The sequence below is a fragment of the Sminthopsis crassicaudata genome, chromosome 1, assembly GCF_048593235.1.
Source record: "Sminthopsis crassicaudata isolate SCR6 chromosome 1, ASM4859323v1, whole genome shotgun sequence".
Taxonomy (NCBI): domain Eukaryota; kingdom Metazoa; phylum Chordata; class Mammalia; order Dasyuromorphia; family Dasyuridae; genus Sminthopsis; species Sminthopsis crassicaudata.
In genome coordinates, this window is record NC_133617.1 from 152,278,957 (window position 1) to 152,303,743 (window position 24,787).

The window sequence follows — 24,787 nt, forward strand, 5'->3', positions numbered from 1 at the left end:
TGGGAAAAAAAAAAAAAGATCAAGATCTATAAATTCCAAAGGAGACAATGTGAAAGCTATAATGCCTCAAAGAAAAATGCTAATTGGACCCATGACCAAGAAGAATTCCTGAAAAAGTTGAAGAGTTAAAGAAGAAGATAGAGTATTAGAGAGAAAAAACTGGGAAAAGCAAGTAACAGTGATGCAAAAATAATTATTAAAGAGAATTAACAGTTTCATAAAAGAGGCATTAATATAATTAAAGTGGCCTATTAACAAAAGAGGCACAAAAATTCATTGAAGAAAAAAAATACCTTAACTACAGAATTGGCCAAATGGAAAAAGAGGTGCAAAATTTCATTGAAAAATAACAATTCCCTAAAAACAGAAATAGAAATTAGAAATAGAAATTAATGATCCCATGAGACAACAAGAAACAACAAAACAAAGTCAAAAGAATAAAAGAAATAGAAATGTAAGACTCATTAGAAAAAAAAACTCAGTTGGAAAATAAATGAGGGAGAAATAATTTAAGAATTATTGAGCTACTTGAAAGTCATGATCAAAGACAAAGTCTAGACATCAAGAAATTATCAGGAAAACTGACTTGATATCTTAGATTTAGAGTATAAAATAGAAATTGAAAGAATCTATCAATAATCTCCTGAAAGAGAGGCAGAACATTATAACCAAATTCCAGAGCTTTCAGGGGAAAAAATAACACTTCAAGCAACAAAAAAGAAACCAACCAAACACTGTGGACCTATAGATAGAATCACACAAGATTCCATATTTGGGATATGATATTCCAGAAGGCAAAAGAGTTAGTATTGCAACCAAGAATAACCAACCCAGAAAAAGTGAGCATAATCCTTTCGGGAGAAATGAATATTTAATAAAATATAGGACTTTCAAGAATTCCTAATGAAAAGAGCAGAAATGAAAAGAAACTTTGACAAAACACATGACTCAAGAGAAGCATAAAAAAGTAAACATGAAAGAGAAATCATAAGGGTCTCAATAAATTTAAACTATTTATATTGCTATAAGGGAATATAATATAGGTAACTTAAGAATTTTATAATTATTAGGGCAGTTTAAAAGAGTTTATGTAGACAGAGGGCCTGGATGTCCAACATATGTGTCAATATAATTGATGGCATGATTGCCCCAAAAAATGGAATAAGAAAGTGGATGATGCACTGGGAGAAGAAGGAAGGCAGAGGCAGAATGGAAGAAGGAAGACAATTTCCTTACAAAAAATAAATGCAAGGGAAAGCTTTTACAGAAGAGGGGGAATGCTTAAACTTCATTCTCATCATTATTGGTTTAAAGAAAGAAGAATATATACACACACTCAATAACTTACCTAATAGGGAAATAGGAGAAGGGGATTAGAGAAAAGGGGAGGCGGATAAAAGGTAGGACATATTAAGGCAAATAGTTATGAGAAGCAAAGTAGACTTTTGATGAATGACAGGATAAAAAGGAAGAGAAAGAAGAATAAACAAAACAAAATGGGAAATAAAGAAATTCACTGTTAGTTATTATAAATGGAAATGAGAATGGGATGGGTACCACACAAAACAGAAGCAGAAAGCAGAATGGATTAGAAATCAGAATCTGCCAATATGTAGTTTATAACAGACATACTTGAAATAGAAATATAAAGAGAGAAGTCTGCTTCAACTGCAGAGGTAGCAATGATGATCTCAAACAAAGCAAAAGCAAAAATAGACCTAATTAAAAAGGATAATTAGGGAATTTCTATAAAAGATGATAGTAGATTGATAATTGTTTGTCATTCATTTTCAAAGACCACCAATGACAATATGACTGATGTTCTGACTTGTATGTAAGTTGGATTTAAGTAAGGCAGAGTTATACAGGCATCAGCTTTACTCTCTCTTCCAGAGCCATAAAAGTCCAGTGGCAAGACAACAAAAAGATGTCCGGAAATGGCCTGAAATACAGTGAATGACCTTGCTCTTCAATGTCTAACCAAGTTTTAAGTGCTTCACAGTGCCTGCTTCCATTGCCCACATGGACATTGGAGTATATATTGTTCTCATCTGTTCATTCCACTGGAAAAAGTCTTCACATTCTCAGAATAAACATCCCCCTAATCACAAATAGATTTAAGACTTCTTAACTGATTAAGCCTATCTACTAAGATGGCTTACCATCATATAGCCACTGGGCATGTTTCTTGGAGACACAAGAAAACTACGTTTTGCTAAATGGTACCATAAAAAATGAAGTAATATTAAAAAAAAAATTTATAGTAAGTATCTCTGATAAAGGCTTTAATTCTCAAATATATATGAGCATCGAACCAAGTCAAATTTATATAAATGAACCATTTCTTCCTAACTGGTAAATGGTCAAAAAGGAAGTTTTCAAAAGAAGAAATCAAAGCTATCTATAGTCATGTGGAAAAAAATATTCTAAATCACTAATGATTAGAGAAAGGCAAATTAAACAATTCTTAGGTACTACCTTACACCTATCAGAAATGACAAATACTGGAGGGGATGAGGGAAAAATAAGTACATTAATGTTGTTGGTGGAGTAGTGAACTGGTCTAGAGAACAATTTGAAATTAGACCAAAAGAGAAAAGGACCTATATATACAAAAATATTTATAGCAGTTCTTTTTGTAGTGGCAAAGAACTGGACATTGAGGAGATACTTATCAACTGGGGAGCAGTTGAACAAGTTGTGACATGTGAATGTGAAGGAATACTATTATGTCATGGGAAATGATGAGGAGAGAGGTTTCAGAAAAAAATAAGGAAAGACCTATAGATACTATGCAAAGTGAAACAAGAAAACTCAGGAAAGCATTATGCATAGTAATAGCAATGTTGTACCACTGACCAACTGGGAAAGACTTGGACACCATGATCAACATAGTTATCCAAGACAATTCCAAAGGACTCATGCTGGGAAAAAATGCTTTATCTCCAGGTAGAAAACTGATGAAGTCTGAGTGCAAACTGAAGCAAAATTTTCTCATTTTATTTTTCTTGCTTTAAAAAGATATGACTAATGTGGATATGTTTGCATGGTTTTATTTGTATAATTAACATACTGCCTGTATTTTCAGTGACTAGGAGAGGGTGAGAAGAGAGAGAATTTTAAACTCAAAGGCTTCCATGCCATTCTTCTGGAAAATAAGGAAGAAACACAGACTACATGAAAATACAGTTAGGTGAACTGGGATTGGTTGAATAGTAGAATTCAAAACAAATTAATTAATAGTTCCATATCAGCCTTAAAAGAGAAATCATTTTCCTCTAGTATCAACTTTGAGCTATATCTCTAGGCAACATGTGGATGATTGCTTATTAGGTGTGTTGTAAAAGGAATTCTTGTTCATGTAGAAATGGGACTAGATGATCAATGAAATTCCTTCTAACCTTCAGATTAAGCATCTCTCCTATTGATGCTAAAAAAAGTTCTTTGTGAGATAAGTAATTATATCTAACATTGATGCCATTTTGTATCTGCCACATTTTTCTATATTTTGAATTATGCCTAATTTATAGTCATTGAGATTGAGATCTAGTACTGAAGTCCAATCAGAACTTTGCTAACTGAAGGAACATTTTCTTAAAAAATTAATCAGATTTGTTGCTATTATTATTATTTAACATATGAATCTCAGTTTCCATATTTGCACAATGAAGGAAATAGACTATAACATCTCTCCCAGTTCTAAAGTGCTGTGCCTTTCTGCCTGGAATGTAGTGTTATTTGTTATTTATAGATTTGTTTCCTTTATATGTTTCATTGTTTTAAAGAAAAGACTAAGACTAAATCTGACCCCAAATAAGAGACATGAAAATGTACTTCCTTCCAGAAGTGGGAGACTAAAATGGTGTAATAATTAATATATTAAGTGATTCAGCTGATGTGTCATTTTTATTCTTCAGTAGAAGGAATAATGGTTTTCTGAGTGGGTGAAGGGGAGAGATATTTTGGGGGATAAAAGAAATGTAAAGGCAAAAAATATCAATAATATTTTAAAGAACAGAGATTTTAAAATTTTATTTTGCCTAAATTAAATATATATATATATATGAAACACAAGCCATCAAGATTATCTCCTCAAAAGAGTTAACATAAATAAGATGTAAAGAAAACATTCAAATAAGTCTCATCCCCAGAGTCTCTCCTTCCATCAGCATAAGCAAAGCCCAAAGGAGTAAAAAGACAACATTCCATTTATTAAGAAAGATTCCATCCCAACATTCTGATCAGTAAATGCAACCCACATTGGGAATAAATCCATTGGCTGCCCCTGCAGAGGACAATTTAAGCTGGAGACCCAAATCTTAGCTGGGGGAACATGGTATAAGTAAAAAGGCCAGAGGCAGAATGGGTATGTGAAACCTTTTTGGAGCAAACTTGCAATTCAGCATTCCAAGGCCCAGGTGGCATCCAGCCATCCCTTGTTTAGAAAAATGAGTTGAAGTTGAATTACTTGAAAATACTGGATTTTGTGGTGATGCATTTTTTCAGTGACTTGTGGGGGTTGGAAGGAGAATAGCCCAAGATGGTTGAGTTGCAAAAATATTTGCTCTCTGATATAGAATACGAGGGTAACCTTTGTTACAAATTCCCATATAATTGTTCCATGTCCGAATTGGACCTGCCACATTGTCTGTTCCCTACATCACTGATTGAATCAAGCTGGACCTCAGCAATGCCTTCTCCCCACCCCCGTCATTTACTCAGCCATTTTTCAGGGTATACTGTGATGCACAAGAGGAATGTCACAATATCTACACAGAAAATGTGGGATTTAATAAATCACTGAAGCACGTTCTTTATTCCAAAATCCCAAAGGCCCTATGTCTTCAAAGGAGATTTGTTCTCCACATAGAAAACTCATTTGTACACATTTAATTGTGATCTCATTCTCTATAAAAGAAAATGTTTCATTGGCCCAGCTTCTCTTTTGACATTTCTATTCCACTTTATTAACATTCTTGATTCCTGCTTTTCAGCCCTAAGGGGTATCCAAACCAGAAAAGTGCTTGTAGTTAAGTGTGTGTATATTAGGGGTGGTGGAAGGGATTGTGGGGAAGAGTTAGAAGGGAGAAAATGAAATTATTTTCCAATACTGAAATGTTACATTTTTTAAGGGGAAAATAAAACTTCCAAGAAGGGTAGTATGAATGTATTGCCAAACTTGTCTTTTGTTTTTTGATCTGATGTATAGAACTGTACACAATTATGCACTACAGTATGCATATAAAACTGATGTCATGGCAACGAGCTTTGCCAAATTCATTGTATGCTGCTGCTGACTGAGATACTGGCGCCATCTCAAAGAAACCCACATGTGCTAATATGGGCTAGGAATTTTTGAAATTTTTATAGTGCCTTTCGGGGAATACATCCTTTCCAATAAAGTAATAAAGTTATACTTCATCATTTCTCAATGATATTTTGAAAAAAAAATTCTAAAAAGTGAAATTTTTTCCCTATCTTGGGGGGGGGGGTTCATGTTAAAGAATGAAGCAAGTCAGAGGAAGCCATAGACATATAAAGTTAATATAAAAGCAGACTCCTCAAGACAGAAGTATTTTCTTTGTGTCTCTAATATTGCCAGTCATTTTTTTTCACCATGTATTTGTTACAACATATATCTTAGACTGGTCTGTATTGAAGCTTCTCATGCCCAATAGAGGGCAATATTCCTTTAAACTGGAAACCTCCAAAACATTGGTCTAGGCTTTTCCAGTGCAATCTAAAAAATAAGATTACATAGGTTGCTTCTCCAGGTTGATCTCTCCCTCCCTCCCTATCTCCTTCTCCTTCTCCTATTCCTTCTCCTTCTCTGTCTCCATCTCCTTCTCCTTCTCCTCCTTCTTCTTCTCTCTCTCTTTCTCTCTCTCTCCCTCTCCCTTTCCCTCTCCCTCTCCCTCTCCCTCTCCCTTTCCCTCTCTCCCTTTCTTCCTCTCTCCCTCTCTCTCTGTCTCTGTTTCTGTTTCTGTCTCCCTCTCTGCCTCTCAGTCTATCTCTCTTTTTTCTTTCTTCCTTCCTTCCTTCCTCTCTCCCTCCCTCCCTTCCCTTCCTCTCTCCTTCCCTCCCTCCCCCCCTCTCTCTCTCCTCCATCTCTACATCTCTGTCTCAGTTTTTGTTTTTGTCTCTGTCTCTGTCTGTGTGTATGTGTCTTCTCCCCATGCCTTATGAAGATTAATAAAACCTAGCCCTTGACTCCAGGAAATCATCACGTCAAAGAATTCCAGCATGACAGGGAATATCAGAAGCATCACCCATGTCTCTTCTTAGAAAAAACATCTTCAATTCCTTCGACCGATTTTAATAAGATACAGACTCAATCTTTCTTATTTTGATTGCTTTTCTTTGGATGTTTTCCAGTTTTTCCTAAACTAGGGTCCTAATACTGAACACAATATACCAAAGGTGATTTAGCTAGAACAAAACAATATTATCTGCTTCCTCTTTCAAACGATGATTTCCAAGAAAAATGCAAACTAAGATAGTATTAGTGTTTGAGGATGCAAATTACAGTATTAATTCATATTGAGCTTTAAGTCCACTAAAAACTCCAGATCTTTCTCAAACAAAACACTCTCTACTCATGACTCATCCATTATGATTTTGTGAAGCTGAAGAAGCTAAGTAAATGTTATCTGCATTATTTTCCCTATGAGTTTGACAGACTTGCCAAAAAGGGAAATGCTACTTATCCTATAAGCTCCAGTTCAGAAACTAAGGTTTTGTCTTATCCAGTAGTTGAAAGCAGTTGTTTTTCTTTGTACTTCATAGGATTTTATATTTTTCCTAAACACATATTCTAATTTTTAAATTATTTATGTACATTGTTTATCTCCTTTACTAAATAGATTTTTTTTTAATTCAGTGACTACAAAGAGCTATCATGGCTTTAATAGGGACAGATCACACCAAATAAATCCACCTTATTCTCCAGCATGTACTCTTTGATTCAGTAACACTGGCCTTTTGGCTGCTCTACAAAGAAATCACTCTTATCTCTTGGCTCTAGAAATTTCCTTTGGCTATCAGCCATGCCCGGAACACTTTTCTTTCCCCTGTTCCACCTGCTGACCTCTTTGGCTGCCTTTAGTCTTAACTAAAAATCTCAACTTTTAATAGTAAGTTTTTCCCAATCTCTCTTAATTCTGTGTCCAGTCCCTTTGTTAATTATTCTTATTTATCCTATATACAGCTTGATTTGTATATATGCATTTGATAGTGTCTCCTGTTTCATTGTAATGTCTCTGAGGGCAGGGACATCTTTTTTCTCTTTTTGTACCCTTACTTCTTACAACAGTGTCTGACATACAATAGGTGCTTAATAAAAACTTACTGATTGATGAATGATTGCTTAACAAACATTTATTGAATGATTTTTTTAAAAGGTAAAGATGAAAGAAAAGGAATCTTAGAGATAAAAATATAAAAAGCATAGAATAACTCTAAAGCTAGACAAATAGTCCAGTTTTTCTGGAACGTTAGAGAGCCTGAAATACAGGGAATGGTGTTTGTATTTAATTCTGTATGCAATCAACAGATATAGAAGATTATGAGAAGGGAGTTGCTGTGATCAGAGTTGTGCATTTAGAAGATTGTTCTACTAGCTTTGGATGGGAGAGACATAAACCATTTGAGATATCTTTACCATATTCCAGATGAAGGGTAATTTGTGCTTTTATTTGGACACCTTAATCCCATGCCTCTTCTCTGGGCTAAATTCTATTCTCATCTCCCCTATGAATATGATCCAGAGGCAACTTGAAGCTTTCATTTCTAGTACTGATTATTCTAAAATTGATTATACTAACAACTACATTCGAATTGCCCCTAGTAAACCATGCACAGTATGTTATTCCATTATTAAGTATAACTCTTAGCAAACCACATGTTTTTCACTAAGTAATGACTTCATCCACCAACACGCCAGGAAACAACATTTTACTGTATTAAGCTCAAAACAGACAGGAGCTGGGTACATACATAAATGGACCAAAGTGTTATACTCTCATAAACAAAGAACTTCCCTTCTCAATATCTTATCATCACAATGCATAGTGAAAACCACACCAATTAAAAGTAATATGAATTCAGCTTGGAGCCAGCTGTCAGCAGCTGCCAAATCTCTAATTCTACAACATTTTCATTACAAGACCTTGGTTGCCAAATGATACTAAGTAGGTGGAATGGGAAAATTTAGCTTAAAGAAGAACAGAGCAGGGAAAGGGAGGCTTTCAAGTACTTCAAGTATTTAAAGGGTTTTCATATGGAAGAAAGATTAGAGTTGTTCTTTTTATCTCCAGAGGTCATGAGGCATAATAATTAGAAGTTAGGTAAATTTGAGTTTAAGATCAAGGAAAACTTTCTTCATTATTATGGACCATCTTAGTGAGTAGCTAGGGAGAAGAGAGAGTCCTCAGTCTCTGGAGATTTAAAAGCAAAGAGTTTTCATCTGAGAGCAAAATACAATCTTGTTTACCATCAAGTAATAGGTATAAAATAATGATTTTACATCTCAAGAAAACATTTTGAGCTTGTTATCTATAAGGAGAATATGAGAGAATACTGAGTAGATAAGCCTTCAGTTATATACATAGATATTTAAATATGTCATATACACAAAGATAAGCATAGCAGAAGGAGGGAGGAGAAAAGACAGAGACAGAGACAGAGACACAAGACAGACAGAGCCAGAGAGACAGAGACAGACAGACTGACAGAGACAGAGATGGAGATAGAGAGAGATTTTAGTCTATTTTAGTGTATATAAATAATTTCTATTTAAAAATAATTATGGTATTTTAAACAGGACACTGATTAGTTATTTGGCCTCCAGGAAGTCACTTAAATTCTCTGGACTACAGTTTCCTCATCTGTCATGTGAAAATATATAATCTCCCTTTCTACCTCATGGTTTATGACAATACACTAATCCTACCCCCTTACACCTTTGACAATAGTAATATTATCAAATCAATATTACTACTGCCATCAGAAAGGAATGACACTAACATCCTGTAGCTCCACTTACTCCCAGTGACCCTGTCCAAAGCTACCTTTCCAAGTCACCACTATCCTTAACAGATTTCATCCATTCATTGGGATATATAGGCTCCTTGTGTGCAAGGGCTGTTCATCATTGCATTTGCATCTCCAAAGTCTTACACAGTGCCTGGCACATTTTTTTAACTCATTCAGTTTCATTCAATTTTTTCATGACTCCATGGACCACAGAACCATAGTCCATGGAGTCTACTTGGCAAAGATACTGGAGTATCTTGCCATTTTCTTCTTCAATAGATTAAAGTGTTTTACCCAGAGTTAAACAGTAGTAAGTTGGATTTAAAGTCAGGTTTTCCTGATTCCAGCCTGAGCACTCTATCTATTGAACTACTTTGCCATCTGGCACATAGTAGGAGCTTAATTACTACTTGTTGATTGGTTTTAAAGCTACATCAAGATAGCAATTTTATTAAGATAAAAAGCAGGGGGATGAGCTGAGTCCTGAGACTTTGTTTTCTATATCATAGGATTAGAACAGGAAAAATGCTTATAGATTATCTAGTTCAGTCAGCATTTTGTGGTTAGAGAAAGGGAAGCCCAAGGAAATTGTTGCTAAGATAATGCAGGTGGTTAAGGAGCAGACCCAGGATTAAAACTGGGTCTTATGGCTAAATAAAATCTAGTACATTTTCCATCATGTAATACTGTCTCTTAATTTAGTCTTATGAGACTAAATATCATACAAGAATATACTTCTACTTGCTGTCTTCCTTCTAAAGTTTTCTATAATAAATTACTTTGTTGTGCCATTACTCTTTTTCTGTTGGTCTAAGAAAACTAGATATCGCACAGGGAATGTGAGTTTGTCCACATGGAACTTGTCCTTCCTGGACCTGAGTATCCTCATTTGGCAACTAGTTGATTGCATTTATTAACTGTTTACTATGTGCTAAGCACTTTTATTAACTGTTTTATTATTTATATTTATATTTATTATTAAATGTTTTATTAACATTTATTAACTGTTTACTATGTGCTAAGCACTTCACTAAGCATTGAGGAATAAAAAGAAGAGCAAAACCAAAAATCAAAAACCAACAAAGTCTATCCCTTAAAGAGCTCAAAATCAAATGGAGAAGATAACATTCAAATAACCATTGTTTATACAAGATAAATCAGTGATCAACAACAACAACAAAAGGTATCATGGTAAAAAAAAAAAAAAAAAAAAAAAAAGATTTCTTTCAGAAAGAGGGACTTAAAGGAAGCCAGGAGTCAGGGATGAGGAGGGAGAACATTCCAGACCTGGGGAAGAGCCAGTGAAAAAGTAGGGATGTGGGGTCTGTGCAAGAATAAGATAGCTAGTCATTGGATAGCAGAATACATAAAGAAAACTATAAGGTTTGAGAAGCCTGAAAGAGTAGGAAGGAACTAATTTAATTAGAACTTTGAAAGAAGGATTTATATGTGATCTTGGAAGTAATAGAGAGCTACTGTAGTTTGTTGTTCTATTGAATAGTTCAATATGACCACAGATAATGAGATGAGTTTCATTTTAAGAAGATCAAATTTCATAAATGCATGGAAAATGGATTGAGTGGGGAGAGACCTGAAGCAAGGGGATCAACCAATAGACTAATAATATTCTAGTGATTTGCAGCACAGCCAAGATTATAGAAACAGGGACTCCCCTGACCTTTTCCCTAACCCTGTCTAAGACCTTTAAAAAATATCCTAAAACAAATCCTAAAGTAGCAGAACCCACAATATGACAGTGTTAAATAATTTTCCAACCTAGACAACTTAAAAGTTTGGCAGGAAAAGTCCATCACACCAAAATGAGAGTGTGGCGCAGTTCAGTGCTGGCAGCACCAGTACAGAACCAGGCCCATGCAATTCAGAACCAGATATTGTGATTGAATGAATCAGCAGCTGCAGCAGCTACTTTTGGAGCTTTCAGCCCACAGATGGCAAGGGGGCCAAACAACTGTTCAGAGGGAGATTACAGGGGTTTCCTTGCTGGCATTGGGGCATGATTCCATTACTTTGCTTATACTCAGATCCAGTCACAGTCCTGGGTGTCAGTACCAGGTTAAGGAGGAGCAGTCGTACGTCAGAGTTTATGGCATCCTTGAAGCAGGAATCCTAATTCCAGTTATAAGGCAGAAAGGAGTACTTGTAGTCTCTCACAGAACAGAGCATAGGCCAGGAGAGAATAGTAATTAACACACTTCTCCTTGGATTATAATGCTTTGGAAGAACTGAAAACTCACAGGTCCCCTAGAAGTATAAGGCTTTGAAGCTTGGGACAGTATTCAGAACCCCTAAAAGAAGAGTCCCACTTTAGTAGAAAAAAAAACTAGGAAAATGAGCAAACAACAGAAAAAAACTGTAAGACAGTAAAGTCAAAAAGCCCTACATTCAAAGCCTCCAATATGAATTAGCTTCAAGCTATACAAGAGCTCAAATGGATTTTTTTTTTAAATCAAGTAATAGAAGTAGAGAAAAAATTGGGAAAAGAAATGAGCATGATGCAAGAAAATCATGAAAAAGAGTCAGCAACTTGGTAAAGGAGGCAAAAAAGAATACTGAAGAAAATAATAATATAAAAATAGAATAGGTCAAGTAGTAAAAGAGAAACAAAAATCCAATGATAAGAATACCTTGCAAAGCAGTATTGGCCAAATGGGAAAAAAGCACAAAAATTCACTGAAGAAATTATTAAAATTAGAATTGGCCAAATGGGATGTGAAAATTATTTCACACTGTCATATTGTGGGTTCTGCTACTTTAGGATTTGTTTTAGGATATTTTTTAAAGGTCTTAGAAAGGGTTAGGGAAAATGAAACAAAACTTCATTGAAGAAAATAATTTCTTAAAAAAGAGAATTAATCAAATGAAAGCTAATGACTCTATGAGATATCAAGAAACAATAAAACAAAGCCAAAAGAATGAAATAAGTCAAATTCACAAAAAAATTAGCCATTCCACAATTGATAAATGAAAAATATGAACAGTTTTCAGACAAAATAACCAAAGCTGTTTATAACCATATAAAAATGCTCTAAATCACTATTGATTGGAGAAATACAAATTAAAACAATACTGAGGTACCATCTCATATCTATTAGATTGGCTAATAGGACAAAAAAAGAGAATAATAAATGCTGAAAGGGATGTGGTAAAATTGACACTAATGTACTGCTGATGGAATTGTGAACTGATTCAACTGTGACGTTGAACAATTTGGAACTTTGCCCAAATATTTGTAGCAGCTCTTTTTGGGTGGCAAAGAATTGGAAATTGAGGGGGTGGCCATCAGTTGGGGAATGATTGAGTAATTTGTGGTCTATAATTGTAGTGGAATACAAACTATGGTGATATAATAAATGATGAACTAGATGCACTCAGAAAAACCTGGAATGCCTTACATGAACTGATTCAGGAGAACATTGCACACATCAATGCATTGCATTGATTCAGGAGAACATTGCACACAGCAATGATCAACTGTAAATGACAATAGTAAAATGATCAACTGTGGATGACATAACTGTTCTAAGCAAGGATTTATCATGAAAAATGCAGTCCATCCAGAGAAAGAACTGTTGCAATCTGAAAACAGATTAAAGCATAGTTCTTTTTTACTTTATTTTTTCTTGGATTTTTATTTTGATCTATGTTTTCTTTTATAACATAACTAATACAGAAATATGTTTTGAATGATTATACATATATTATCTATTATGAAATTCCTTTCCTTCTCAAAGAGGAAGGGTGAGGAAGGAGAAAGAGAGATTGGAAATCAATTTTTAAATTAATGTTGAAAATTGTTTTTACTTGCAATTAGGGAAAATGAAACATCAAATTAAAAAATACAATCTCAGTGATTTTTCAAGCTTCTTCATCTGTAAAATGAAGATATTGGATTAAATAATCTCTGGGTTCCTTTCCAAATCTTGATCTATAATCTTATGATAAAGACATCTTCCCTTCCCAGCCATTAGCTGTGGGCAGATGACCACATAGCTTCAAAAACATGGTTATAATTTAGGGATGGCTACATGTAGTGGGCTAGGTGAATTTGTACTGCTAGGTGAATTTGTACTCATTCAACCATCAAGACATCTCAGCTCTATGCATGCTATGAGAATCTAATAAAGAAAGTTTGTAGATATAGTGCCTAGCATAGTACCTGGAACTCACAGGTACTTAATATTTGATTCATTGATTATAAAGATATGTCAAGATATCAAGATGCATCAAGGTATAAAGACACCTCAATATATATTTATGTTGTCCTGTAACTTTGGAAGCTCTTTCTACAAACCAAAATAGCATGTGTTCATAATTAAGAGTAATAAAAAGGTGACTGAGGTGATGTTAAGTGAATCCTTTTGTCATATAGCTGGGAAGTGTCGGTGATCTTCCTAGGTTCTTACATTGCATCCACTATGTACTTCTTTCTGAAGATAACACCTTATGGCTAATATAGAAATACATTTTCCATGATTTTACATGTATAATTGATATCATATTGGGTAACATATTGTTTGTCTTCTCAGTTGGTATAGGAGGTAGGAGAAAAAGCATTTGGGACTCAAAATTTAAAAAGACTCAAAAATTAAAAAAACAAAACATTAAAAACAAAATAAATCAATAATAAATTGAAATGCAAAAAAAAATATTACCTATGGAATAGACACTAGATAATTTGTTGTCTTGGAAAATTTTGTTAACTTCATAAATCTGTTAATTAGAACTTATATTTGAAGAGGAACCTTAAAGTGTTTAAACACATGTCAAAATTATAACAGATCAGTGTGCTTTTCTGAAATGTCTGTCTAGAAGAACTAACCCATCGCTCTATGGTACTAATAGTGTAACTTTACAGAAGGCAAAAAGGAATTCTATTTCAGCAGTTTTTGCAGTCTGGCATAAATGCAACTTATGATGAAGCACGGAGATCTAGAAGTCCTTATAGATAATTGGACCTCTCTGGTGAGAATCCCTAGAAGATTACAGGACCCTTTAATGAAACTATCACAGTGGCCTAGGTTCTGCCTCTGCTTTGCCTCTGCCCAAATTTCAATCCAATAAATAAATAAAAATGAATGAAAAAAATTATTAAATACTTCCCTGGTGCCAAGCATTGGGAATACAAATATAGAAGTAAGAGAGTCCTTGTACTTGAGGAGTATTCTAATAATGGGAGGAAAATATCTATCTCCATCTATCTAAATGGAGATAAATGGAGATAGACACAGAGACAGACAGATGATAGATAGATAGATAGATAGATAGATAGATAGATAGATAGATAGATATGGAAATAGTGACCAGGAAGGGAGACTTTACCTAGGGAGTTATATGGATGGGGAGTTGGTCCACAGGGGAGCCAATGTGCCTGTGGTGATGTGGAAATGAGATGTAAAATACAGTCTGATTTAAGACAAATTTTATATACTGGTCTAGATGAAGTTGTTCTCATTCATCAATCAAAACAGCTCGGTCTCTGGGGTGAGAATTCCAAAACTAATGAATTATACCTCAGGGACCAGGGGCACAATTACTTGAATTGCAGACCAAAAAGTGCTGGTCCATATGGGAAGAAATGAGGTAGTAGCAGGACAGATAGGAAGTTGGTCCAAGTAGAAAGTTGAATGGAATATGAAATATGATTTAGTGTGGCCCAGATAGGTTTATGGTTTAAGTGAGTTTGCTTCTACTTATTCATCAATCAATATAGCTCACCCCCTAGATAGGAGCTCTAATTCAGAACATAAAGATTATCTGCATGTGATTGAAAAGACCAATTTGCTCCCAATATTCATTTTCTTCAGTTGTACATGGGAAGACTATCTTTGTATTTGTGATGATAGATGCACTAATTGCAAAATCTGTTACCTTTCTGGGTCCATTTCCTAGACTCTAAAGACAGCCTAAAACCAATAAACTAAACAACCAACAATCAAAAAATCTTCTCCCACTCATCATAGCTGCCTTATAGTTTTATATAGTTTCTCAAAAGTGTCATATTCATTTCTATTGTTTAGTGAATTCTTTAAAAAAAATTTCTGTTTTTCCTGCTTATAGCTTCAATTCAGTTTCAGTTCTTTATGAGTTTCTTGGGAACATGATCATCCATTCTCCACACATAAATAACCTAATCCTACCTATAACATAGTTGATTAAAGTAGCAGGCATAATGAATACAGAAAGCTAGCCTTGGAATGAGAAGACCTGAGTTGAAAATTTGCCTCTGACACAAATTGCTTTGTGATTAATGCAAGTAACAACTTTTCATTGCTCTAAATCACTCTCTAAGACTATAAACTGCTGAGAAAGGGTATAAAAGTTCATTGACAGAGATAATTATCTCGTTGAAAGATCCTTATACCAATGTAATTATAAGTCTGATCAAAGGAAATAAACCTATTAGTATGAATAAATTATCATAGCCTCATTACTGTTTAATCCATTATCTATTTGCTACTGAATATATCCCATAGGTCAACAAAAGTACAATAGGCTTCTCTAGGAGATAGTGGGTTTCTTATCATTGGAGATCTTCAAGCAAAGGTTAAGATTATTCCTAAGAATATCCTGTATTTGGGATTCTTTGAGGTATTGAAGGAATTGGATGGTTTCTGAAGCTATTCTAACTCTAAAATTCTATGATTTTGTGATTCTGATGAAAATGATAAAATGTAACAACATCTGAATTATGCATTTCAGCATAGAATAAACTAAATGAAACTTTTAATTTGTTTGATCTGGGGTCTGAAGTTAAATTGATGATGAATTTTGGTGTTCCATTTCCTAGAGAAGATGGCCCTCTTGACTGGTTTTCCAGTTTCTTCATCAAATAAAGGCATTCCTGGCCAAGGTATTCACCATGGATTAGACTTCAAAAACAGTTATCCATCCATCTTGAATTGCTTAATAAATTCCCAGCTATAAGGTTTTGCTGATAAACCTTAATGTCCAACCTCTGCATCCTTTAACCTTTGATCAGTTATCCCAAAGCATAATGCCAGCCCCACAAAGTGATATGATGTTATGGGCTCTGTTTGCTTCCCACTTGAATTGACAGTGTCATGTATATATCATAGGCACTTTATGAATGCTTGTTGACTTGACTTTGAAAGTCAACTTTTAGTACTTTGAAAGCATTATCTTCTATTTATAGCATCTCCTAGATGATAGTCTTCAGTCTATTGAACTGCAGATGTTAAGATTATATTCTGACATTAATTCCCACAATCCATGTAACATCCATCCAAAGGAAAGACTTTAAATAATAGACTAATCAGTAATAGGCATTCTACTTAAATCTGCTTTAACCTTTATAAGTAAATGCTTATAAAATCAATCTAGAACTAGAAGAGAGCCCAATCCATTCTACTTTAGTCAAGGAAACTGAAGCCCAAGGGATTAAATGATTTGCTCAAAGTTATACATGTAGTAAGCAACTTGGCAGAATATGATCGCAAATTATCAAGCTCCAGAGCCAGGTTTCATTGCATAACCACTAATGAACCCAAGAATGCCATTGTGAAATAATCTTTAACATCACTAGCAGACCTGAGCTTGAGCAGATATCAGGCAAGTTTGTCTGATCCTAAAAATTTGCTGATTAGAATTTAACTTATTCAATAGGTAAGGGAAAATTATGACTCTTACTAAATCAGGGTTCTTTAAGTCAAATTCTATGAGAGCCCACTTCAGGGCAAAAAAAAAAAAAATTAAACCAACACAGGAACCTAACAATCCTTTTGTCCCTCAAGGTTAGGTGGCCTGCTGCTAAATTGGCTGTCTGAAAATGGGGTTCTTCTGCCAGTGTTTTACTAGGGTTCTGGTTCAAAGTCATGGGAAGAATTTTATATGACATATGGTTTTATTAGGAAACTGGGTCAATTTTGGGTTAGATGGTTAAAGAGTGAATTTAACAGCGAGTATGATTCTTTAAAAGAAAAATAAAATAGTCATTTGTTCTTATCCTTACCCAACTGCAGCATGGATTTAGTTTGCCTTGTAAGTGATTAATTTTAAATTTTAACTATTTTTCTTTCTAAACTGTATTCCAAAAATCCTAGAATATCTTATTTGAACAGAAAGTATCTAGAGAAACACTTTAGCATAGTATAATTCCCACACTTACAGTTTGGGAAATCCAAGTTTGAATACTAAATCTAGTACTTAAAAAACTATGAGACTCTAGACAAAGCCACTTAAACTCTTTAAACCTCAGTTTCCTCATTTGTAAAATGAGAATAATATTAATAATTGCAACACCTACCTTGAAGAATTATAAAACTCCATTGTGATGATGCATGTAAAGCCCTTTATAAACCTTAAAGTGCTGTAGAAATGTCACCAATTATTTATTATTGTTATTACTTTTATTATTATTTCACAAAGGAAAAACTACCAATTAAAATCATGAGATCAAGAGATCTAAGTTTGAATTCTGGTTCTGTCACTTCCTCTATGACCTTGGACAAGCCATTTAAATACTCTGGAACTCAACTTCTTCATTTGTAAAATAAAGGAGTTGATCTAGATGACTCTGAGGTTCCTTCCAGCTCTAGATTTGAGATCCTCATATAAATATAAACTATATTCTTCTTGTTGAATTTGAAGGTGAAAAAAGAAAAAAAAAAAGGAAAGGAAAGGAAAAAAAATGACAAACTCACATAAAAGAATCCCAATGGTCCTGAGATATATGGCATTTTCATTCCAAGGAGATACTTGACTTGTGAGGTCACAACATGGGTAGCAGCTCCAGTTGTCATTGCACTGATCACAGGCTCTGTTAGCAAGAAAGTAGCACTGCCCAGCTGCAGCACAAACATGACGATCTGGGGAACCAAAGACACACAGGCATCATTTAAAATCCATTCAAATGCAATGTTCCTGAGCTCTGAAATGATCATTTTATTAGAAAGCACCAAGCTATCCACAAGAAATGGGAAGATCCATTCATGAACTGAAAGTGTTGTGCCACAGTTCCCTTTTATTGTCCTATTTCCCTAATTGTCCTGACTCAGTTTCCCTATTTGTTTTGCCTCAATCCCCTTAGTTGCAAACCCCTTCTCCAGTTCATTAAGACTGATATAACTCAGGGCTACTTGCTCTAAGATTATAAATTGTCAATGTAAGATTCTAGATAAGGGGGAGTTCAGATTTCCTGGCTCCTAACTCCTTCTGTCATCAAGAATTTATGGTCCTATCCCCTGTCCTGTCATTGTTCTTCTTTATCCCAATTTAACAGAATGTCCAGTGCCTCCCCCCACCCTGTCAGAAATGGATTGATAGTCCATTCCCACTCTCAGTGCTCTGACTCCGCCCCTGCGTGTATGTACGTATGTGTGTGTATAAACATATGTGTATATATATATATATATATATATGTCATTGAGAACCCACATTGGTTACTGGATGCTTTGGACATCAGCCCTGGGGGCAGCATGCCCCCAGCACAATTCTCCCTTTTAAGTAAAACTCTCTAATCTCTATCTTGCCTCAGTTTCTCCAGCATTACAAAAGATTCCTTTGTCAGAAACTGACATCAGTACTGATGTGACATGAAACATATTGTACTAATTTGTTTTATGCTTGCTCCTAAACAAAATTCCCAAGTCTTTTAAATAAAATTAGATGCAAAAGGAAAGTTTACTTAAAGCTGTTATATTTTCTGATTTTAAAAATGAACCAATCCAAAAAAAAAAAAAGCACTTTAAAGACAAATCCATATAAATAACAATAGTAATAATGTATGTAAAGACTATATATTAATACAAAGAAACCAAAAAATAAAGACATTGACAGCAACCCATTGGTAATGATGAGTCTAATTCACTCTTTCACATCTGGTAGACCGAGTCTTTCTAGGCATGAAGGAAGGAAAGAGATCTTTGGAGGACTGCCCCCTAAGATCCTGAGACATAAGCCCTAATTGTTTTGGAACTATTCCCTCTGACAGGATCTGATAAAAGACTTCTTGGAGTTGATATTCTGTGTAGAAAGGCAAAGAGGAAGAGAAGAGGAAAAATCTGTCTAGAATCAACAAAGATTATGGAAGAATCACTATAGAAACAATGTTCTCCAAATTTATCCCTCCCCTAATACTCCAAGCATTACACCTCAGTCAGTCAAATAAATCTACACAAATTTGTTAACACACAGGTCAAGCAGCAGTGCTTATGGTCCTCCAAGATCTAGTAAGAATGAGAAGGAATTCTCTCATTCCTCTACTTCCTCCTTTGAATAGTTCGGTCATTGTGGGAAAATATAGGCTGACTCCTTACCTCAACCAGAAAAAAAAAAAGTGTGCCTCAATGTGTCTTTAACATATATTTCTGTTGTTTAGTCATTGCAATGTCTGACTTTTCATAACTCTATTTGAGGTTTTCTTGGCAAAGATTCTAGAGCAAATTGTCATTTCCTTCTCCAGCTCATTTTACAGATGAGCTGATGCAAACAGGGTTAAGTGACTTATCCAGTGTCACACAGCTAATAAGTTCAGGAAGCTGAGTCTTCCTGACTTCAGGCAGTATACCTTATCTATCTACTTTGCCACTTACTTGCTGCCTCATCTTGACACATATAAAGCAACTCACATCATCTTTTAAATGGTCAAAAACCAAATGCTAAATAATCTACTTTACAATTTAATCAGTAGTCAACATTAAGTCTGATGGACCACAGTTTCTGGGATCTACCTTTTCCCTCAGGACAATAATTGATTGCTCCGTTCTATACTTCCAGCCCTTCTATTTGTCATGATCCCTCAAAGATTATTGAAAGTAAAATTACATAACCTCAGAGTTGGAAGAAATCTCAAAGGTTATCTAATAAACTCACAACTCAACAAAAATGGTCTCTACTACACAGCCAGACTTTGTTTGAAAACCTCCATTGGGAGGAAACCCATTATCTCTGGAGACAGCCCAATTTCATTTATGAATAGCTTTAATTATTAGGAAATCTCTTTTCCTAAACCAAGCTTTAACTTACTTGCCTCTTTGAAATTTTTACTTATTCCTTCTATTTCTGTCTTCCGAAACCAAAAAGAACAATTTTAATCTTTCTTCCAAGTGTCAGCCCTTCAGACATATGAAGACAGCTATTATGCCCCACCCATAAATTTTCTCCAGGGTTTTATTCTTAGTTCCCTTAATTATTCTTCATATGGCATGATCTTGCAGCTCTTGTCCATTCTAGTCATCCCCTTCTGGGAAATGTCCAGATGGTACGGCATCCGGAACTGAACACAATACTCAAAAAGTAATCCAACCAGGGAAAGCTGTGCTAGTATATGTATGTATACTATATATCATATAGTATATGATCTCCCAAGTTCCAAACACAAGCTCCTGAGATCATGTACCTTTTATTGGCTGTTATATCAATCAACTAATCAATCAATAAAACATTTATTAAGTGCTTCCTATGTGCAGGTATTGTGCTAAGCACTAAGGATATTTAAAAAAGAGGCAAAAAGACAGTTCTAATGCAGTGAAAAACAATTCAGCAACTACATTTTTTTCATTCTTTCATTAATGGTATATATGAATGGGAAATCTAAAATTAGGACCAGAAACAATGAAATAAGGGGGAAGTAATTTGGAATCTGAGCTAAGAGATTTGAACTTACTTAGAGGTTCTATTACTAATTTTTTTTTAAATCTTGGGTTTCACTTCCCATTTCACTATACTTATTCTTACATTATCAAATAAAAGAAACATAAGAGATGAAAATCCTGACTCCAGGCCCAGTACTCTATCCACTGTGCCACTTAGATGCCCAATATTTTTTATTTCTTATCAGTTACTTCAGTCATGTCTGATTCTCTGTAATCTTATTTGGGCTTTTCTTGGCAAAGGTACTGGAGTTTGTCATTTTCTTCTCTCATTTTATAGATAATGGAACTGAGGCAAAACAGAGTTAAATGACTTGCCCAGATACTAAGCTGTCACACAACTACAAAGTGTGTGAGGGCAGATTTGAGCTCAGAAAGATGAGTCTTATTGACTTCAGATCTGGTGCTCTATTCATTGCACCACCTAACTGGGCTAAATGACTACTAATTTCCAATTATTCAGCTAGTAACTGATGAGTCCAGAAGGCACATAAATCTGGGTCTTTTGACTCACAGTATATTTAGTGATTTTGGAGTCCTGGACAGGAAAACAAAGTCTTTCAGAGGTGAAGGGAGTATTTACATACGTGCATATGAACACATCTGCCTACATAAATCTGCATATATATATATATATATATATATGCTTATGTGTTTCTGCAATTATTTTCATCAGCAAAGTCATAATTTGATTTCCTCATGCATAAAAGGTTCCAAAGTGAACACAATGATTAAAACTTTCAGATTTAGTTCGCTATGCTACCTGAGTTCACCACATCATTAAGAGTAGAAACCTTCTTATGGAATATTATTGCTCTGTAAGAAATGACCAGCGGGAGGAATACAGAGAGGCCTGGAGAGACTTAAATCAACTGATGCTGAGTGAAATGAGCAGAACCAGAAGATCGCTGTACACTTCAACAACAATACTGTATGAGGATGTATTCTGATGGAAGTGGAAATCTTCAACATAAAGAAGACCCAACTCACTTCCAGTTGATCAGTGATGGACAGAGGTAGCTACACCCAGAGAAGAAACACTGGGAAGTGAATGTAAATTGTTAGCACTAATATCTGTCTGCCCAGGTTGCATGTACCTTCGGATTCTAATGTTTATTGTGCAACAAGAAAATGATATTCACACACATGTATTGTACCTAGACTATATTGTAACACATGTAAAATGTATGGGATTGCCTGTCATCGGGGGGAGGGAATAGAGGGAGGGGAGTAATTTGGAAAAATGAATACAAGGGATAATATTATAAAAATATATATATATATATAATAAAAAAAATTAAAAAAAAAAAAGAGTAGAAACCTTCCCAGAAAAACTACCAAAATGATCTTTCCATTTAAAATTAAATAACATTCCATTCATGACTATCACTAATAGAAGTGGGAAACAAAACAGGTTAGTTCGACATGTTACTTGCGTTAGGCAACTTATATCATCTGTAAGAAAAACAAAACAAAACAGTAATTAGAAATGAACTTTAAAATCCTTGTTGGAAAAGTTAGAAACTTAAGTGTTGGAGGATGCTAAGTGCTAATGAGATAACGAGATGATAGGTTCTTACTAAGTGCTCCAATATGTAAAGTTCTGTTGTCTCCAGAGACTGCCAATCGCTCTTTGGGAGGAGATCTGCTGTCTCAACTCAATCTCTCCGCCAGATTTTTCTTCCTCCAGAGAGCCGTCCCAACTCTGACCAAGAGTAGAGACTCCTCTTCCTCCAGAGAGCCGCCCTAGGTCTGGCCCAGACAAGACTCTTCCCTTGCTCAATGGTGTCTTCTTATATCCTCCCAGAGAATGGGCATGGAATAACTCAGAGGCTTCTGGGAAAAAATACTTCACCCGATGAACTTGCTCCTCCTAAACATGTAAGCTCCTCCCCAGGAGTTCACAGGGGTAAAACTCCCCTAAAGGCTAGTACCAACTTAGCACTTAGTAAGAACCTAGCAGTATTGGATATAGATGCAATTTTAAATAAGGAGGTACTAGGAATTAGGAATCTTGATTTCATAATAATGTGCTATATCAAATTACCAGTGTTGCTTTATATCTGCACTGGCACTACTGAATTTTCATTTGCATCATTTTGACCTTCTATTAGTTTTATGGTGCAATGGTCCTTAGCCAAAGGCCATAAAATCTGGAGATGATACTGACATAGTGGATTATCTGTAAACTCAAAATAGCATGATACAGTAGAAAAGAGCAATGAACGTAGTTACAGAACCTGGGTTCACATCTCAGTTCTGTGTGGCCATGGCTTCTTCATTTCTATTTAAGTGAACAAGACAGGCTCTACGATCCTGTCCAGTTATGGTTCTGTGATCCCATCTGTCACACCTTCTCACAGTAGAACCAATTTCATCAAGTATATTTCAGTCAAAGAACTAATTAAGCACCTACTATGTACTGGGCACTATGTTAATTGCTGGGGATACAAAAAGAGACAAAGAACAGACTCTCCACCAAGGAGCTCACAATCTAATGGATTTGTCAGTAGTAGGAATAATTTTGGTCAGTGGCAGGAAAGCTGCCACCAGTTTTGGAAAGGCAAGAAAAATCACACCATATTTTCCATTTCAAAAAACTTACTAGAGAACTGAGCAGAAAAGAAAGCACTTTGTGTGAATTGTTTGCAGCTTAACACCCCCCTTCAATTACCTATGTAGTAATGCAAACACTATCGTTTGCCAGTATAGAAACTGGCAATCTGTTGTTCTCAACAAAGAATGCCAAAACAGCAGGGGGGGTTGTTTTTGTTTTTGGCAACTGGTATTTTTTCAAACATACAAGTCATATTAATAAAGTAAAAATGCTTTGAAGAAAATAAATAGGTAACCATGAAATAGCCACAAGAAAAATATGGTTGTCTAGAGTAACTATGGAATCATAATTCCATCTTCTTTCAACTAGGATTAAGATATATGAGGGAAGCTTAGAAACCATCTAATGTGATCCCTTCATTTTACAAAAAAGGAAACTCATACTTAGATGATTTACAGAAGGCCAGCTAACTTGTAAGTAGAAATGCTGCAGAATTAATCTGGAAAAAATGTTGCGTTCCATTTTCCCAAGTGTCCAAATTTTTCCCTGAGTGAGAATTGAGAACCTGAAGATAATGGATCCATAGGATTACTGATTTAAGGTTCTTAGAGGACTTGGGTCCATTAGTTCTACTCCCTCATTTTACAGATGAGGAAACTGAAGCCCAGAGAGATTCATTTCTTGTCAAAGGTCACATAGGAAGCAAATGTAAGCAGAAGCAAGATGGAAGCCCTGACTTCATGCCCAGCATACCTTCCCTTGCACTGCCTTTCAGATAGTTTTTTTTTATTTAAATTTTTTTAGCTCTTTAAGGTACTATTTGGATTGTGACTACTTAAGTGGTTACAAAACTAGAGTTACATTTGTCTAATGTTATTAAGTTCTATTTTAGTTTGGACTAGGAAATTTGAGAATTATTCTATATTTATTCAAAAGGACAAATAATTGAAATGTAAAGAGCTCTTCTTCATGGTTTTCTTTTCTTTTTTATTCAACAGTTTATCCTTTTTCATGACCATGAATAATGATTAGAAAACATTTTTCATTTACTTGTGGTTTTCTTCTAAACTCCAGTTCTCATCTCAAGAGGTACATTATTTGCCAAGACTCAGAAACAAAGATTATTCAATTCAAAGTAATTTGCCACTTCCAGCCAAATTCTTATGTTTCTACCTCTGCTTCTAGATCATTTCCACTGTCTTGATAGAGTTCTATCCATAAAGACATGGATGGGGGAAACAACCATTTCAGATTGTAAAAAAACTAGAATCTAGCAGCCCAGAAAAACTAAAGTAAGAGCATTCTCCTTTTCAATTTCTTTAAGGAGCCAAAATATTTTTTGTAATCATATCCTTCATTTTTTTTGTAATCAAAAAATGTACCCAGCATAGGACAAATCTTTAAAGTTAAGGGTTTTTGAACTGGAGATATCAGCAAATTTCCCAGGATTTCTCTGCTAATATAATCCATTGGGCATCAAAGAATACTGTAAATACATGAGTTTAAATGGAAAATCAGTTTCTTCTAGATGACAATACCCCCATATCCAAAGTGAAAAAAAAATTAA

At 34.9% G+C, this 24,787-nt stretch overlaps 1 protein-coding gene across 3 annotated transcripts in view; it reads right to left on the reverse strand.

The window, feature by feature from the left end:
* Positions 1–24,787, reverse strand: part of SLC26A7 (solute carrier family 26 member 7) — a 273,392-nt gene that overhangs the window by 100,594 nt on the left and 148,011 nt on the right. For all 3 annotated transcript variants that reach the window (XM_074269726.1, XM_074269721.1, XM_074269713.1), the window contains one exon: positions 17,715–17,879. In XM_074269726.1, the coding sequence (XP_074125827.1) occupies positions 17,715–17,879 (165 nt within the window). The remainder of the gene's footprint in view (positions 1–17,714; positions 17,880–24,787) is intronic.